At 36.5% G+C, this 19,998-nt stretch overlaps 1 protein-coding gene across 5 annotated transcripts in view; it reads left to right on the top strand.

Annotated features, from left to right (window-relative positions):
- Window positions 1–19,998, top strand: part of ST6GALNAC3 (ST6 N-acetylgalactosaminide alpha-2,6-sialyltransferase 3) — a 592,462-nt gene that overhangs the window by 446,328 nt on the left and 126,136 nt on the right. Inside the window, exon 5 of one of the 5 annotated variants that reach the window (XM_043460939.1) lies at window positions 1,357–2,460. The exons of the other annotated variants lie outside the window; for them this stretch is intronic. Coding sequence (XP_043316874.1) covers window positions 1,357–1,438 — 82 coding nt within the window. The 3' untranslated portion in view covers window positions 1,439–2,460. Of the gene's footprint in view, window positions 1–1,356; window positions 2,461–19,998 lie in introns of those variants that run through there. 5 annotated transcript variants of the gene reach the window in all.

The raw sequence follows: 19,998 nt of genomic DNA, 5'->3' as shown, positions 1-19,998 counted from the left end.
ACTTGAGATTGGGATTTCAGCATATAAATTTTAGGAAGGGACAATTCAATCTATAACACCACTGAACAGAAGAAACTTAGGCCAGTAAAGATTAGATAACTTGCCCAAGACCACAACAGCTCCAAACCTAGGTCTTTTTTTTAACAATAAAACTGTCATAAGAAAGCTAATGAATGAAAAGAGTGAATGAGTAGTATTGTGATATTTCTAATGTAATGTATATGACAGAATGTAGGAATATTATATGTTATGTTAGTAAAATAAACATTTTCAGTCAAAACATTTGAATCTGTATCTGATCATGTGTGCTGTGCTTAGTAGCTCAGTCATGTTGAACTCTTTGTGACCACGTGGACTGTAGCCTGCCAGGCTCCTCTGTCCATGGGGATTCTCCAGGCAAGAATACTTACTGGCCAGAAAACATGAAATAAAACCTAAACGTTTAGTATGTTTAAGCTCCATACACTAAAATAAATGAAGCCAGCAAAAGAATTCAAGAAATTGGGGGTAGAAAGAAAAACTGGCAAGGTTCAATTGGTCTAATTTGAGAATTTCATTTCAGTTCCAAAGAGGGAAAGACTTCAGTAGGTTTGGATGGTGAATCATTTCTACATCTCCCGAGAGGCAGAGCTAGTCCCTCTGACTGTACAAGGCTTGAAATGCAGCATTGTGTATTAAAAACATTGGAAATAAAGCTCAGAATGGAGGGCCTGCAGCTGCACTATCATGAATCTTTCACCTTTGCTGATCATAACAATCAGAAATAATTTTGAAATGGACACATGGAGGGACTTGTGCATGGGAGGAAGAAGTGCCACTTAATTTCAGTGCCAGGCTCACTGTTGATTTGACTGCACTTGTCAAGAAAGCCGCTGAAAGCAACCTTCTTAGTTAACAGCAGAGGGAAAATAAAATATGTTCAGCTCCTACCTTGAGACGTAATCATTATTTAATAATGTGCTGTATATGAAATGTGAGTTTTATTTGACACATCATATGCCAATAAACTTCAGAATGTTGCTGAGTCCCATGGAAATGGGGCCTGTGAGATGCAAATAGTCTTCTGCTTTCATTAGGTAATCCTCTGTACCCTATTGAATCTTGGGGCTCTTGCAAATCTTTATTAGCTGATGTATATCCAAGGGGAGAGAAAAGCTACTTCTACTATCACTGAAATATTATAGAAGTTCAATAGTAGTAGAATAATACTGTACTGAAGTGGAATAAAGAAAGGAGACTCTTGTCTCAAGACAAAAAGGAGTCTGGGCCCATCCCAGGCAAAAGTGTGAATTAAGTAAAACAATCTCTTACACAAAAACCTCATCTTTCCTTTAATGGTCCTTTTTTCTCTTTCAGTGACCCGCATGAACAGATGTTCATTGCCCTGAGGCTTTCCCTGGCTCTGTGCATCTTCCCAGGGCTGAAGTTATCAACATAGCAAAACCCTCCTTAGACTGTGCTGCTTGCTCCCTACCTTCCCAACCCATTCTTTAGAAACATTATCGAACAACTGATTCTGTACTGGGGTAAATATGTGGGGGTATATCATTATGCTTTCCTTTCCAAGGAAAAGTTCAAGGAGGACTTCTGTGCCTTATTCCAAAGAAGAGATAATAATGGGGGTTTCACGTTCAAGACAAGAGGATTAGCTAGCTAGTGAAAAGGGGATACTGGAGACAATTTGGTTGAGGAGGCTTGGAGCAGATGACAACACTCAGATCATGTCGTAAACGCAATCAGCCATCACCTGTCTTCGGAGGTCAGGCCCTGAAGAAATAATTAGAAATCAGCAGAAGTAAATACACATGAATGTTGACATAGTGGAGTGGAGCCTTGGAGCATACATGGAAGGTAACTGAAATAAATACTTAAGGTGAACATCCCTTTGGAAATAATAAAGAATCCCATGCAGTTGGACTGTGGCAGGAGTTTTCAGGAAGAAACCAGCAGGATTAAGCAAATGCCCCCCTGCCATTCATTATTTCACAAACAAAACAAATATAAAATTCTGGCCAGTTCAGCACTGTATCTCTCAGGAGCTGCTGTTGATTTTGGTTCCATTGATCATAAGTAAAGAGAAGGTGGGGCTGGAGGGAGAGGTGGCTGGAGGAGGTAATATAGGTTATGCAACTGATGCAGCTCAGGATATAATTGGGTGGGAAATATTCATTTGTTCCACTTCTTTTTTTTATAAAACAGGTTTATTAAGATATAATTGACATGCCATATAATTGACTCATTTAAACTGTATAATGCAATGGCTTTTAGTACATTGGGAGTTACACAAGCATCACCATAATCAATTTTAGCACATTTTAATCACCCCAAAATGAAACCTACCCCCCTTAGCTGTCATCTCTCAGGTCTTCAACCCCCTCTAGCCCTAGGAAACCACTAATCCATTTTCAATCTCTATGAATTTGCTTTCTTTGAGTGTTCCATATAAATAGAATCATACAATGTGTGGTCCTTTGTGACTGATTTCTTTTAGCATAATGTTTTCAAAGTTCATCCATGCTGTTACATGTATCAGTACTTCATTGTGACCCCATGGACTGTAGCCCACCAAGTTGCTCTGTCCATGGGATTTTCCAGGCAACAATACTAGAGTGGGCTGCCATTTCCCTCTCCAAGGGATCTTCCCAACTCAGGGATAGAACCCACATCTCCTGCATTGGCTGGCAGATTCTTTACCACTGAGCCACCCGGGAAGCCCTGAGGCAGTGCTGGACTGTTGTTCAAGTAGTTGCATCATTTTACTTTCTAGCCAGTAGTGTGCTGCTGCTGCTGCTAAGTCGCTTCAGTCGTGTCTGACTCTGTGTGACCCCACTGACAGCAGCCCACCAGGCTCCACCGTCCCTGGGATTCTCCAGGCAAGAACACTGGAGTGGGTTGCTATTTCCTTCTCTAATGCATGAAAGTGAAAAGTGAAAGTGAAGTTGCTCAGTCGTGTCTGACTCTTCACGACCCCATGGACTGCAGCCCACCAGGCTCCTCCGTCCATGGGATTCTCCAGGCAAGAGTATGGAGTGGGATGCCAGTGCCTTCTCCAAGCCAGTAGTGTATGAAGGTCCAATTTCTTAGCATCCTTACCAATTACTTGCTCTCATCTATTGGTATTTTTAAAAATATATCTATCCATGCATCCAACCTGGTTGCTGATTCATGTCAATGTATGACAAAAACCACTATAATATTGCAAAGTAATTAGCCTCCAACTAATAAAAATAAATGAAAAAGAAAAAAAGAAAACTAAAAATATATCTATCCAATGGTTGGGAAGTAGTATGCCATTATGGTTTTGATTTGGATTTTCCTGGCTGCTAATAATGTTGAGCATCTTTTTATGTCCTTGTTGACTCCTTTCACTTTGATTGATGGGTAAACATGCCTTAGACAGATTTGTAATGTAGAAGAGTTTCACCTCTCATGTCTGTGGACCAAACAGCCCCTTGACTGTCTGTAGAAAGACTCAGAAAAGCTGCAACCCACTTGATGTTTGTCACTCGAGTCCCAGTATGCTGAAGCATGATATCCAGAAATCTGCCACTAAAGCACGTGTTACTGAGCAAGGCATGTCGAGGAGGCCCTAGAAAAGGGAGGGAGAAAGGTTTCACAGAAGGAACCAGTCCAGGGCTGAGCTGAACCCCAGGCTTCTAGGTGAGCATACCCCATGGCCTCCTCTCATTCTCTTCACGTTATGCTCTAAAATTGTAAAGATTTTGGAAAACAGAGTCACTTTTACATTAATGAAAAGTTGACAATTGATGTTGAGTCTGAGACACTGAGCATATTTCTCATTTAAGAACCACTAAGAAAGGTTTTTATTGTCACATGAAGATATACCAAAATTGCCAGAATAAAAGAGTTCATGAACATACAGTGACAACTTAGTAAGAACAAATTACATTTAGAACAAATACATTACCAAGTAGGACAGAGTTTCCTAGGTCCCAACAGCTTCTAATATAAAAGCCCATGACTTGAACAGCTTGTTACTTTTAAACACATCAAAAAATGGAAATGGGATTATTTATTCTGGAAAGACCAATAGAGTTAGTCTTCGATTATTGGTATAGTATGAAATGATTTAAAGCTGGTGGTCTAGGGAAGTATCTTTTATTACTCAGTTCAATCTAAGAAAAAAAAATAGGTAAACAAATAAGCTAACATAAAATGGAAGCTGGAAGCTAAAGAAAAGGTGTGTGCTGACTATAGCTGCTATAGAATTTTCATTCAAAGAATGATTCCAAAAATATTAGCAAAAATTCAAGAATGCTGGCTTGGGTAAAATTGACTTACATATTAAGACTAGATGGAAATTTATAATATTGGGACTGTTTGAACTGATTCTACAGCAATATCTTGGTTAGAATCATAAAAAGAATGAAGAGCCATGCTTACTCTGACACTTAAATGTAACAGCAGTTCTTGAGATATTGGAACTACATCAAAGGGAAGACATAAACTGGACATTGATTGTACCAGTAAGATTCTAGTTAAGGGAATATATTAGTTTCCCATTGCAGCTGTGACAAACTACCACAGAATTACTGGTTTAAAACAACACAAATTTATTTTCTTACAGTTCAGGAGTTAGAAGTTGAAAATGGATTGGCAAGGTCCTTTGTGACTGGTCCTTCTAGAAGCTTGAAGAGAGAATTTTGTTTTCTTGACTTTTCCAACAAGAAATGCAAGGTCCTTCTCATTCCTTGGCTTACAGACCCGTATCATTTTGACCTCTGCTTCTATTGTCATATCTCCTTTTCTATCTTTCCTGTCTTCCCCACCCTTTTTTTTCCCCTTGTAAAAAGTCTTATATTAATAATTACAGTGAGAATGATTGTCATGATAATTTCTCCATCTCAAGATCTTTAATTACAATTGCCAAGTCCCTTTTGCTATGTAAGATAAGAATTCACAGTTTCAGGGATTAGAATGTAGACATCTTTAAGGGGCCATGCTAACTGGGAAGAAGGGATTGTCTCAATTACTTGAATATCAGCCTTACGGTGGTAGAGAAAATGGTTTTGTTTTTGTTTCAGTTTTTTTGTGAGGGCTGAGCCCAGCTCTCTAGAGCACCATTAAAACATGGTGGATTGTCCTGCATTGTGTCATTTGCTGATGATGAAATCAAAGTCTTGAATGACGTAGATTTTCCACATTAGAATGATAAATCATGACACAAACACATGGGATGATTTAACCTGCAACTTACTAGGAGCTGTGGACAGGAAGTTTAGTATTCAGTATGGTGTCCATACTGAATTTATTTACATTTGGAGGCATGATTTTGAGCTAAAAATAGTATCATAAGATGTTCTGGGCTTTGGTTCCTACCCTTCACCAAAAATATCTTGAGGACCTTGAGTTAGGCAGTTATGCTGGGTGCTGGGGAAGGCAATACAAATGAGATATGCAGATGTCAGTCTAGCAGCCCTCAGCCAGAGAGAGTACATGAATGTGTCATGATAGGAGCAATAGAGTAAGCTATGCGACCAGACGGGAGGGCCACTAGAGGAGGATGGCCCAACAATTCAGGGCAGAAGGTACTGCAGAGCAGAGAACATAGAAGATTGAAGAAAAACATCATTAATACCAAATAGTTTACTATATGCCGTTCACTGGTCTCAGACCTTGTATGTATAAATTCATTTAATCCTCACAAATCAAGTCTAGTAAATTAACCTTCTAGACAGAATTTCTCAGACACATGTCCATTTCTCCTAACTGCTGTTACCCCTTTAGTTCAGGACATCAGGATATTTTGCCCATGTTTCCTAATGGGCTCCCCAAGTAGCACTGGTGGTAAAGATCACACCTGCCAATTCAGGAGACAGAAGAGACACAGGTTCAATCTCTGGGTCAGAAAGAACCCCTGGAGTAGGAAGTGGCAACTCACTTCCAGTATTCTTGCCTGAGAAATTCCATGGACAGAGGAGCCTAGAGGGCTACAGTCTATGGGGTCACAAAGAGTCTGACACGACTGAAGTGACTTAGCCAAGCTTCCTTCTCTTATCCTACGCCATAGAGATCCATTTGTAAGGTAAGTCTAACTGTGATTTAAAACCTTTCATATCCTGTTCAGTATAAGGCATAAATTGTTTAACTCTCCATTCAAAGCCCTGGAGAGTCTGACTTGGGTCCACCCCTTTGACCTCACCTTCACCCCTCTCTTTCCCCATTCACTCTTACTATTTACAATCCAGATACAGTGGATTCTATCTCCCCAAAGACAGTTGTGTGTTTCACACCCTTAGGCCTTCTTTTTAACATTTACACCTCCTTCCCCCAGGTCAGTTCATTTCAGTCACTCAGTCATGTCCAACTCTTTGCAACCCCCATGGACTGCAGAACCCCAGGCTTCCCTGTCCATCACTAACTCCCAGAGCTTACTCAAACTCATGTCCATTGAGTCGGTGATGCCATCCAACCATCTCATCCTCTGTCGTCCCCTTCTCCTCCCACCTTCCATCTTTCCCAGCATCAGGGTCTTTTCAAATGAGTCAGTTCTTTGCATCAGGTGACTGAAGTATTGGAGTTTCAGCTTCAACATCAGGACTGATTTCCTCTAGGATTGACTGATTTGATCTGCTTGCAGTCCAAGGGACTGTCAAGAGTCCTCTCCAGCACCACAGTAAATCCTGCTCTTGGTCTCCCCTGAAATGCTGGCTCCTCCTCAGAATTATTTGCCAGTCCCCTCCTCCTCTACCTGAATGTGGTGCTCCTTACTCCCCTTCCCCCTACAATACCTTGAGCACAGCCCCGGCTTACACCTCTCTTCTCTCCTGTAGATCTGAGGTGTCTTTAGACCAAGACCTCCCCTCTCCAGCCCTTGCACGATACTTGGTATACAAACGTTTGTTGTATTCAACTAAACTGAGCAAAAACCCTCCCCTTCTACTATAACATATGCCTTATTGCATTCAGAGAGTAGCAGTACAATCGTGGGTGACTCAAGGACACTTACAAATGGAAAGGGCTTCAATCGAAGGCCTATTGACTGTAATGAAAATGAATATCAAAATCAAAAAGCCATTCAGTTTAGGGATATGAATAAATGATTTCAAATGAATTGAATTTTCCTCTCAACATTAAGTGGTGGAAAACATGAATTATTAGGAAACATATTTGAAGTAATAGCTCTCTCCTGACTTCTCCTACAGTTTGTTTTCACTTCTCTTACAGACCTCTGTACTCCTGTCATGGCCACCTGAGAAATATTTATCTCCCTTAACCTCTCAAAGGGCAGGGACTGTATCTTAGGCTCCAGATTCAGAGTTATTTTCTGGCATTAGTTTCTTCTTTTTCTGTGCAGCCATAACATCATTTCTTCCTTAAATGATTCTTCTTACATGAGAAAACTTCATATTGGAATATGATTTTTGTAGGGGGAAGAGTTTAATAATATGTAAAATAGAATTCAAAAATGTGAAAGATTGCCTCCATTTCTCCTTCAAAGTAACCTCTAGTAAGATACTAGCTCTTTTTCTATGTATACATATATTCGCACACCCCTTGCATTTATGTGGTATTTGTTTTCTGCTGTTTTTTATTATTAGATGGAATTATACATTATCCAGCCACTTGAGTTCTTTTTTAAATGTTCTTTCACAATATGTCTTGAGAATATTTCTATATAGATATACATACATATATATTTACATATAAACATATATGTATATACAGATTTATGCATATCTATTTACATCTATAAATAATCATATACATATATATATCAATTTTCTTTCTCCTGTTGTTTGCTTTTAATGGATATATGATTTTTCCTTTTTGTTTTGGTTACTTTTTGCTCAAACTAATTGAGTTGGGCTTCTATAAATGGCAACTGAAAAAACTCCTCTCTACTTTTTTTCTTCTGCTATAACCAAGTATATATGGTTTTTGGATAAATGCAAGATTTTTGATAGAAGAGATTCCTAGAAGTGAGGCTGCAAGGTCAGGGTCTATATGCATTTTATATTTGATAGCTACACACTGACAGATTTCTTCAAAAAGAGTATATGCCTGGATAATATTTGAACTTGCTCTTTTCACTACATTGTCAAAAATACTATCAATTTTTTCTACATTTGAAATGTAATATATAGTATCTTATTGTGATTTTTATTCTCCTTTATTAGCGAGATTGATGAATTTTGCCTAAATTTCTCAGCCGCATGCACTTCTTTTCCTGTTAGTTATCCTTTGTTGAGATTTCTAATATTTTGTCTTCATAAATTTTTCAAAGAATTTTGCATAAAATTAATAATAAACTATTGTATGTTATACATGTTATAGGTATTTCCTCCTAGTTATCTTTTAACTTTACTTATTGTAACTTTTTTAATATAGATGTTTAAAAACATATTTTTAATAAAAGCATTTAGTCTTTTCCTTTATTTTTGCTAAACCCATTTATCATTTTATTTATAAATTTGGTATCCGATGAGATAAATCCAAATTAATTATGGTCTAATTTCAAAGTTTTCTTTGATATTCTTGAACATGATATTGTTCTGCATGAACTAAGTAATTGTCTGTTTAAACTTATAAATAACCATGGGATTGTGACTGAAATTTTATTAACTTTGTAGCTTTATATTGAGAAAATCAACAATTTAAATATGAGCTTTTCTGACCCCCAAATATGATATATTGCTTCATTTATTCAGGTCTCCTTTTATGTGTTATATTAAAATTTCATCATTTTCTTCATATAGATCTTGCATATTTTGTGTAGATTTATGTCCTTGTGCTTTATAGTTTTATTGTTCCAGTGAATATAATTTTTAGGTATGCTCTTAATGTTTTATTTTTGGCATATAAAAAAGTTAATTACTTCTTATTTTTACCTAACTTATCTCACATGGTTTTTTATTAGACTTGTCAATTTTTTGTAGATCTTCTTTACTCTTGGAAAGAATCTGGTTTAATCAATCTTATGATTGATTAATCTTATTATGATTAATCAATCTTATCTTTTTAAAGTTTACCTTCAATTATTGCTATGGTGTTTAGTTTCTACTTTTATTAATACCTTCCTTTAACACTCTTTTGTTTGCTTTGTTGTTTTTAACGTTATTAAGTTGATAATTTAATTATTTCCTATGTTCTTTTTGTTTTTAATTGGTGCATTTAAAGGCCACACTTTTAAAATTTATTTTACCTTTAGGTTAGCGATTTTGATATGTAATCACTGCTATTCACTTCTAAGCAGATTTTGATTTTAACTTTGATTTCTTCTTAAAGTCAAGATTTATTAAAAGATTTTTTGCATTTATAATTGGAGAGTTATCTTGTTATCAGTTTTCTTTGTTTTGTAGGAAGGGATGGCTTGTTTTTCACTCTATCTAGTCAGAAAACGGAGACTGTAATTTCTCCTTTCCAAAATGCATAACTTTTTTGTAGCTTTATGTAGCCAGTTTTTAAAAATATTCTATGGGTATTAAAACTGAGTCATTAGTCGATATGAAGTTTTAGCTGTATATATTTTTAAATACATGATAATTTTTAATATAAAAAAATCTGAGTTCTTGTTTACTTATGACTACTTCAGTTTGCTGATTTTTCAGAGAGATATAATTGCAGTGTCTGAATATATTTGTAAATTTATTTCACCTTATATAATTCTAATAAGTTTACCTTATGTTGTTTATTTTATATTTTAAGTACATAATCATTTTAATTCTTTTCATTTAAACTCAAGCACATTTATTATTGCTAGGGTTAGTCTTGCTTTACTGGTGAAACCTTATGTTCAACTTTTCTGTGCCATTGTAATATAATATAGGTTTGACTACTGTAAAGATCACATAGCTGAACCTATTTACATGTCCTATACAGCATCTATTTTAAATAAAGTATTTTAATTAATTCACATTTATTATAATAACTGAAATATGTATTCTGGATTGATGTTTTCTTATTTTTCCTTTTCCATATTTAGTTGATTTTATTGAGTTTTTCTTCATTCCTTCTTTAGTAATTACACATTCCATTTTTTTCATATATTATATGTTTAAATACACTATGAAAACCTACAATTTCAAATTCAGTGTTTACATTAAGTACTTTTCAAATTAACCTCCTAAATTAGATTCTTAGTATTTTTTCAATTTCTCTTCACCTTTCCTGCCCCTTCCTATATTTTATTGAAATGATCAGCAATTATATATTCAGTTTCTCATTTTTTTAAAGAGCTTTCTTAGTAATTATCCAAGGAAACTGCCTTAAGTGTCACAGCATTATTACCAACTGTTTTCTGGAACATACCCTCAAGTGATCCCTTCAAAAAGAACCTATAGGATAATACATCCTGAGAATGGGTCTTAAAATGTCAATTTCATTTTCACATTTGCAAAATAATTTAAATGTAAAATTCTAGGTTGAAACTCATGTTTCCTTAAAACTTTGAAGACATGGTTGGTTCTACAAGCTTTGTGCATCCAAATGTTCTGAAAAGACTGACATCAGTCAGTTCATTGTTATTCTATAAGTAATCTTTATTCACTGTACTGTCCAAAATAGTAGCTGCCTGTATCACTTAGGATAGTGAGCCTTTGAAATGTGGGCAGTAGGTAAATAAAATGAATTTTTAATTTTATTACATTTTAACTAAATTAAATGTAAATTTAAATAGCCAGTTATAGCTAGTGACTATTGTACTAATGCAGCTTTACAATCATGCAGCTATAGCTAGTTGTTTTGTTAATCTTGATTAATAGTCAGTATGGCCTTCCATTCTCCAAGAGTCCTTTTTTCTTTCATACTCAACTCTGTCATTTATACTGTTTTGTAGGAGAATCTCTCATTTTGATCTTCTAGTTCATTATTCAATTTTCAATTATTCTTCTGATAGTGAAATGAAGTGAAGTTGCTCAGTCGTGTCCAACTCTTTGGAGACCTGATAGACTGTAGCCTACCAGGCTCCTCCATCCATGGGATTTTCCAGGCAAGAGTAGTGGAGTGAGTTGCCATTTCCTTCTCCAGGGGATCTTCCAGACCCGGTGATCAAACCTGGGTTTCCCGCATTGCAGGCAGACACTTTATCGTCTGAGCCACCAGATTTTGATCTATTCTGCTGATAAGTTTATCATAATTCTGTTTTTAGTTTCCAAGAACTCTGTTCATTTATTTTTCACAGCAGCCAGTTGCTTTTATCACAGATAACATATTTTTAAAATATTTATGAGATTTTAAAATGTGTGTATCTCTAATATACATAGTTTTTTCCTTGTTTCCTTTGTTAACTTCTGTTTCCTTGGTGATTACTTTCTCTGTTTGTTGAGTCAGTGACTCTTCATACTGTTCTTTCCATCAAATGTTTAGGAACTTGTACATGTTTGCTCATGTTCAGTATCTTAGGATCTTGATTGAAAAGTATTGATAGTGACGTTTATTTAGTCAGCACAAATGAGAATCTCTCTATTGACCTAGCAGCAAATACAGGCTCTGATAATAAGAGCCTTTGTCCCCTGGACTATGCAAGGGAAGAGAGACATATAACTAGACAGGCCCTTCTTTAGAGACAGTTCACAGCCTCTTATCTTGGTACTCTATCTTATCATAACCTCTTATCTTGGCAGGGGATCTTCCTGACCCAGGGATCCAACTCAGGTCTCTCACCGTACAGGCAGACTCTTTACCATCTGAGCCACCAGGGCATCCCTATCTTGGCACAGGAGACCATAAATTGCCAGAGGCACTTCTCAGAGCTCACACTTTATATAGCTTTGTGTGTGTATCAGTATCTTCAGTCATGTCTGACCCTTTGTGACCCTATGGACTGTAGCCCACCAGGCCTTCTGTCCATGGGATTCTCCAGCAACAATACTGGAGTGAGTTGCCATGCCCTCCTCCAGGGGATCTTCTTGACCCAGGAATTGAACCCACGTGTCCTGCAATGCAGGTGGAGTCTTTACCCACTGAGCCACCCAAGAAGCCCCTTATGTAGCTATACTTAGAGCTTAATCCTAGAGGCAATCGTTGGAGTTGGCTGCTCTAAGAGCCAGGGGTTGACATAGTAGAGTACGTTCACACACACACACACACACACAACAAAAGTACCTGACCAGTCACCCAGTCTATTACTTCTAGCCTTCATCACTACTTCTAATCTTCTGGTTAGTTGAGGTTCTTCTGGAAATTTTCATTTATTTTGGAGGCCCTCACTTTTATCTGTATGGCTTATAAATTCTGTTTTTTTTTAATATCAGATACAGTTAGATTTAGAATTATTTTATCTTCCTGGTGGGCTGGTGCTTTATTATATGACCTTGTTTAGTCCTAGTAATCCTTTTGGCCTTATAAATTTGGGGGCTGATATTAGTATAGCTATACCAGTTTTTTTTTGGTTAGTATTTACCTGGTACATAGTACCTCCTTATTGTTATAAGCACATGTAAATTTTTAAGACCCAGCCTTTAAAAATATTAATATTTAACTTAAACTGTTTTGTCCATTTATAGTTAATGTGCTTATGTATTTGGGTTTACAATCACTTTCTTATTATTTAACATTTGGCTCATCTGAATACTTTTTAAAATGCCTTTTACTTTTTTGTCTTCTTTGGGATTAATCAAGTTATTTTTGTCATTCAGTTTTTTTCTGTTGAATATATTCTCAGCTTTACATTTAAAATAATTCTTTCAATGGTTAAGAGATCAAAATATTCATCCCTGACTTATTACAGCCTCATACAAGTGATTATTTTTACCTCTTCTATAATAATAGAATTTATCCCTTTTGTATTACTGTTGTCACACATTTTAATTCTACATATATTTTAAATTCCTTAAACATAACATTGTTTTTTTTAATTAATTTACTTTTAATTGAAGGATAATTGCTTTACAGAATTTTGCTTTTTTCTGTCAAACCTCAACATGAATTCTGTGCCATTTATATTCAGCTATATCTACCCACATATCTCTATGTTGCTCCTAATTTCTTCCTCCATTTCTGTATTTTTCTCTATGATCATACCCCTTTGGCCCAAAAACTTTCTTTAATATTCCCTTTAGTACAATCCTACTGACAATGAATTATCTTAATTATTTTTTCTAGTAATATTTTTTTTAATTTTTGAGGTACATTTTCACAGAGTAGAATGCCATATTAACAATTATTTGGAACACTTCTAAGGTATTATTCCATTGTCTTCTGGCCTACTTCATTTCTATTGAGAAGTCAGCTGTTTTTTTCCTGGTATTCCTTTGAAGACAGTGTCTTTTTCTTCCCCTGAGTGCATTTAAGATTTATTATTTTTATTTCTCTTTTTAAACTCAGTTTCTTAATGATATACCTTAATGATTTTTTAAATTATTTATTCTACTTGTAGTTTGCTGAGCATTTTGAATTTGTAAGTTAATGTTTTTCTTCAATTGGAAAAATTTTGTGCTCTCATCTCTTTAAATATTGTTTCTTTTTGGTTATCCCTTCTCCTTGTGATTTACCAATTACATACATGTCATAATATTTCTCTTTTACTCTGTTCTTCTCCACACGGATTCTTTGATTTCTCTCTCTGTACTTCCATTTGGATCTTTTCCCTTGATTGTCTCCAAGTTCACTATTTTTTTTCCCTCAACTCTGTCCAGTTTGGCGTTCTATGCATTAATCTAGTTCTTATTGTAATATAAGACACTATTTTACTTCTGCAATCTCCATCTAATTCTTCGTATAGATTCTTGGGTGGATTTTTATTGTGTCGCTTATGCTAGGCTGAAAAACATTTCCGAGAATTCTCTTGGTTACATGTTTTTAGTTCATATGCACCACAATGGACATTGTGTATGGGATTTGAGGTTGAACTGAAACACTGGCCATGTAGATTTACATTGAGAAGGTCATGCAGTGACATCAAAAGCCACTGCATCTCACACATGTCGTCACTGGTCTGCTCTCCTCATTGGGGTTGGGTGGCAGTCAGGTGTTCAGCCACTACTCCTCTTGCAGTTCTCTAAATCCTTAGCCAAATGTGTGTTCAACTGTGTGATGAAGGGTAAGAGCTTCTTCTGCATGACAGTTGCCACTGAAGTATAAATACTGAGTATAAATATTGAAGAGGTCCCAGATATTGTGATCTTGCATCAGAAAAGGACTATTTTTTCTCCTGAGAGATACAGTGAAATTGTTAGTTGCTCAGTCGTGTCCGACTCTTCATGACCGCAGGAGCTGTAGCCCACCAGGCTCCTCTGTCCATGAGATTCTCCAGGCAAGAGTATTGGGGTGGGTTCCCATTCCCTTCCCCAACCAGGGATCAAACCATCTTTCCTGCATTGCAGGCAAATTCTTCACCATCTGAGTCACCAGGGAAGTGCCAAGTGAGGGACTCTTTTAAATAATTTAGGAATCAGCCAGTGTGAGGGCTTTATTGAAATTTTTATTAAATGGAAATAAAACTCAGTCTATTGCTGTTATCTCCTGCCCTTCATCCAGAGACTTTGATGCTTTCAATTAAGAGCCTGCTCTATTTACTAGGCCCATTAGCCCTAGCAAGTCTGTCTTCTCAGCATAGGAGATGACAGATTTTTCCACTTTACATCTCAGAGTTTGTAGTTTATCTCTCTAGTCTTCTATCTTGTATACTTTCAAGAGTATATATCTTGAGGGGGGAATCACTTCTGACTTGAAGTTCCCTGGGTATCCAATCGTGAGTCCATTTCAACTAAATGCCAAGTATTTGCTGGTTTCTTTGTCTTTAGTAGTGGTCCTCTGCCCAGTGAGACCCCTGGTTCCCAGCCTCCCCTTGCAAGAATCAGCATGTTTCCAAGGAAAATGTCACTGAAGATGATTATTGCATCCTTCCAAGAGTCTCCTCTTTCCACAATTTCAGCCTCTCTAGTCCTTATTATTTTTGAAGTTATATATATAAATATTTAAAGAGAGGATTTTTGTGTTTATTCTGCTTTTGTAAAAAATTCTCAGTGAGTGAATTGGTCTACCAAAAACTATGTTAATCAATTAACACATGGGACAGAAAGATCTGTCAATCTATTTTTATTTATTTCTTCCCAAATTCTTCTCAAATTACTGGTCTGCTGTTAGGATGGCCAGTTTTCCAGTCTTACCATGCTTTTTTTTTTTTTCTTTTTCTATTTTCTGTCCATGCCACACAGCATGCAGGATCTTAACTCCCCAACCAGGGATCGAACCCATGCCCTCTGCAGTGAAAGCATGGTGTCTTAACCACTGGACCACCAGGGAAGTCCCATGTCATGCTTTTATAATGGTTAGCTATAAGGTCACATCAGAAGTAATTTGAGAAGAAAGGCAGTACCTACAGTAAGTCATTTGAGCTAGAAATCCCATAACATTTTGAACCTTCTGCCCTGTATTATCATTACTTCATTATGTCTGTTCCTATGACTATATTATCCTTTTCTTAAAGGTAAGAACTATACTTCATTCATGTTCGTACTTGCTTTGAAAGTGAAAGTGTTAGTCACCCGGTCGTGTCCAACTATTTGTGACCCAATGGACTTTAGCCACCGAGGATCCTCTGTCCATGGTATTTTCCAGGCATGAACACTGGAATGGGTAGCCATTCCCCTCTCCAGGGGATCTTCCCAACCTGGGGTTGAACCCAGATCTCCTGCATTGCGGGCAGATTCTTTACCAGCTGAGCTGCCAGGGAAGCCCCCGTGCTTGCTATAACACTTGTACTCACTTGTAACATATGTAATCACGCATAGTAGGTGCTCATCATTTATTTGTTAACTAAATCATGAAGTAAATGAATAAATAGCCCTGAGATACTCATGGTCAGTGACTTTATTAATATCTTTCACATTTTGAATAGTATTGCTTTTAAAAATCCAACATGTTGTATGAATATTAGAGAAATAGAGGCAAATATTTTGTTTATTTAAATAACGTGGTATAGTCGATGCCCTTAAACAAAACTTAAACAATAATTAAAAGCAATTTGTCTCTAGCTTCTAAGATTTCTCAATGAGAATTCCTTAACAATGAAGGACTTTTATCATCTTGTCCCTATAGATTTTATAGTAGTTCAAAAATATAGGAAAAAGAAATCCTGATATATATTTAATTTCTCTTCTAACACACATTTCCCTTTAGAAAAGACAAAAAGCTCATGAGAAAGAAAATTGAAAAGAAATGTTACCTAACACATAGAAAGTCATACTTTTCAAAGATTATATTTCCATTTCTACATAATATGCTCTCATTATGAAATCATCAGTGCATTTTTTTAGTCATAAACAAGCACTGAAAAGAAAATGAATAGCAATGTAAATGGCTTTCCAGAAAGTGACATCTATTCCAATCTCAGAAAAAGATTAAATTTCTGAAATATTAATTGATCATAATGAGGAGGCCAAACTTTAGATAAACAGAGGAGTCAGGGAGTATTTCCCAGAGGCCTTCAGCTTGTTGTGAAGACACCTATGAACACTGGCTTTGAATTTAGATTTAGAGTAAATGAAAATAGATCAGAGTATCAAGCTGTCAACCTGAAGACTTCAGCTGGAAACGCCATGCTCTGTTCCTTTGCAATTCAAACACAGAGAAGGAAGAAATACGATTATGCAAGTAGATAAAATTGCCATGATTCCTGGCCATCAGAAAGGAATTCCATAAAGATAAGCCTCTGTTCCTTTAATCTCTAAATTAGAAATAGATATGGTATAGGTCATCCTGTGAGCCAGTGAACAAACACCCAGTTGTTTTGGCAATATTCAAACTTAATTGACTATTAAGATTGAATATTAATGTTCAAATACTAATGTAGAGAGTACATTCATCTAACACCTTTTTCATAAATGGTACAGGAGTTAGCAGCGCTAGCTACACACTTCCCAATCCCTTGTAATCATCACATTCTGGACTTCTTTGTCTTTACACCTGAATATTTCATTTTCCATGAGACTACTGTTTATACAGCTTGTTTGCAAGGAATAAGACAACTCATTCAACAGAGTTCCTTCAAATAGCAACCTTTCATTACCAGAAGCTTCAAGTGGACATCTCTCTGGAGTGGGCCAAATGTGTAATTAAAACATGGAAGCAGACTGTCCAGATTCAATCTCAGAAACAAATGCCAAAAACAATGACAGGTGCAGAAGCTGTGCAGTATGGTAAAGCATTCAGAAAGAGATGCCTGACCTTTCAGCATCTTTCCATTTTGTCCTCAAGTTGTGCTGCTGTATTTGGAACAGCATAAAGGTAGAGGAATGAAGGCTCATCTGCGCCCTTCTTTTGCATATCTTTCCATGAAGCTAGAACTTTCCTTTCTGTCCAGCACGCACCCTGTCCCTGGAGTTTACAACCCTCCAGCTCTTCTCGGTGGCTTCCTGGGCACACAGCTTCCATTTCCAGCACTGTTCGTCAAGCAGTGAGCTATAGAACCAAAATGAGGAAAATTTGCTTTTAGAATCTGGTCTCAGAAACCTGTGATTACAAATCTCGTGATTACAACTTCAGATAGTTTCATGCCCAGAGTGAGCTGTAGCCGTTTCCAAATGTTCATGCATGAAGTTCATTAATAATTTTCTTCTTTCAGTAACTGAAGATGAATCCTTTAATTTGAAGTGGCCATAACACTAATGAGTCATGTCATTACTCTGGAATCTTTTAAGTTGATTTTTTTTTTTCCTTCACTGACTCAGTGAAGCAGAAATTAAGGACGGCTCCTATTAGTTCTCTATATATCTGGAAGTATTTGCTCATGGTTGAAAATTGATCCATCCTAAATATTTATTTGTCTGTAAATGTCATGGAGTCAACACTTCACTTTAGATTTTTCTTTTTTTCCCCAACACAAAATTTCTTGTAAAAGTTTTATCAGTAGCATCATTTACAATTTAAATGATTTAAAAATATGATCTTTCCTGCTGTGTTTTTTAATACTTCCTTCATATTTAATTGCTGAGGATACTTTTAGTTCCTAATTAAACTTTATTGTTTATAATGTTGCAGTCACTAATAGACATGATAGGGAAAAAGAAAACAGCTAGTTCTAGCAAATTCTCTGCAAATTCTAGTCTTAATACTTTTCTTAGACATAAGGAATTCACAGGGCACAAAGGAGGATGGGTAGGAAGTGAGACGAAAGCAAGTACACACTTCATGTTTTTGAGGATTAACTAGATATTCTGGAAAACAAGCTTGAATTGGACTTAAATTGAATCGGACTTTTTGATTTGTAGGGGAAATTACTTTAGAAATAGCATCTCAAACACTTGCAGGATGAATATCCTCATTTTTCAAGGCTCCTTTCTCCATCCTATCTCCAGGTTTTGCACTGGTAACAGAGAGGAGCATATATTGCCCACACAGAGCTTACCTCACCCTCAGAGCCTTAAAAGACTTTTATTGTGAGATAATGGAGACACTTGATGAATCCAATGGTTTTGGTCATAGAAAGATTTGCTATGAACCATTTACACCAAGGTTGAAATGCCCAAGAGGCTGACAAGCTTATTGCCCATTTCAGAGATTAAATAGTTTCAGAAAAATTTTCTCCCCTGGTGGTTGTAATTGTGTCTGTGAAAGAAGTGTTCATTCCGCTTGAGCAACGTGGTTTGAATGCTTCCTTGTTATGTTCCCCCAGTGGATTGATTCTTAAAAGATCTGCCCAGATTTCCCCGTACCAATGCAAATTAACCCATGAACTTGATAACATCTCCCTTGCCTTGTCCTATGCTAATGGATAATCAGAGGCACCATCAAGTACCTTTATCATGCATTATCTTTGTAACTGTTTGAAGGGAGGGAAAGGAGTTGAAAAATCTTCCAGGTTGATAATGTGGTAATAGAAAATGAACAAAAGCTGCCATCAGTAACCTTGAGAGTCCTAAGCTGCGCTGCCGGCATAGCACTCATGAGTAGGTAAAGTGGTCATTTAGTTGTTGGAACTTCCAAGGCATCTGGGAGGGTTTCAATTGCTCCAAATAAAATAGGGTGAGGATAACATCTCCAGAAGAGGGAACAAGCAGAAAAACGCAGGCTCACCACAGACACATCATCTATTCCCTGACTTTGCCCAGGGTCAACATTGCATATTAGTTTGCTAACTGCTGGCAAGGATCTGACCTTTGGGGTGATTTAGAGCATTTTTGTTTCTAGTCTGGGTAGATAAAAATGACTGTGTTAACACAAACCACAGCATATTCCTTCTACACATTCAGTCGTTATCTAGAATTCCTGGATTTATCATTTTAAAGAAGTCTCAATATCATATCTCAGAATTGAATGTGAAAACATCAAAGAACTCTGGAGACAGTTAATAATCTTTATTTCTGAGCATTCAGTAAATCCCTGGCACTGGGCTGAGCCTGTGAGTGAACTATCTTATTTAATCCCATAGTAATTTTACCAGGTGGGTATTACCCTGTGGAAACTGATACTCCAAGAGATTGAGCAACCTGCCTGAGATCACACAGTTAAGTAATTAGTTTAATCAATTTGAAGTCAGGTCAGGATGAGCTCATGCTAGAAAATGATTGTTTGCTGACCAAGATTGTATGCTTACCTGCATTCAGTCTGATTTTTATGCCATTCTTTTAAGGGGATTGCCTTCTCAATAATTTTTAAAGTATTGTTTATGGCTCCAAATCCTCTTAGGATGGTGTTTAACCCTATTACCTTGTTCAGGTACATTTCTCTCTCTACTTTTTTGGGTTGTCAGTGGTGATCAGCCTCCAAAACTGAGAAGTACAGTAGTCACAGTATACGAGTGAAGAAGCAATGGCCAAGGACATCTTTGTTCAAGGGACTGGCAGGATTACCTCAGCAACTCATGCTGTCTAAAAGTAACTCTTAACCAGGTGACAAGAGAAATGAAAGAATCTATACTGAACATAGCAAAAACCATACCAGATGTTAACATCAGGCAGATCCTTTTTGAGAAAAATTGAATTGGGGTGAGAAACAGGATATGGAATGTACACATAAAAATATTATGAAAATTCATAGAGAGAAGCAAGTTTAATCAATGGAAATGATTCAACAATAAGATTAAGTGATAGATAT

The sequence above is a fragment of the Cervus canadensis genome, chromosome 2 (genome assembly GCF_019320065.1).
Source record: "Cervus canadensis isolate Bull #8, Minnesota chromosome 2, ASM1932006v1, whole genome shotgun sequence".
Classification (NCBI taxonomy): Eukaryota; Metazoa; Chordata; class Mammalia; order Artiodactyla; family Cervidae; genus Cervus; species Cervus canadensis.
The sequence above is the reverse complement of the archived record's forward strand: the minus strand, read 5'-3'. Positions and strand labels throughout refer to the sequence as shown.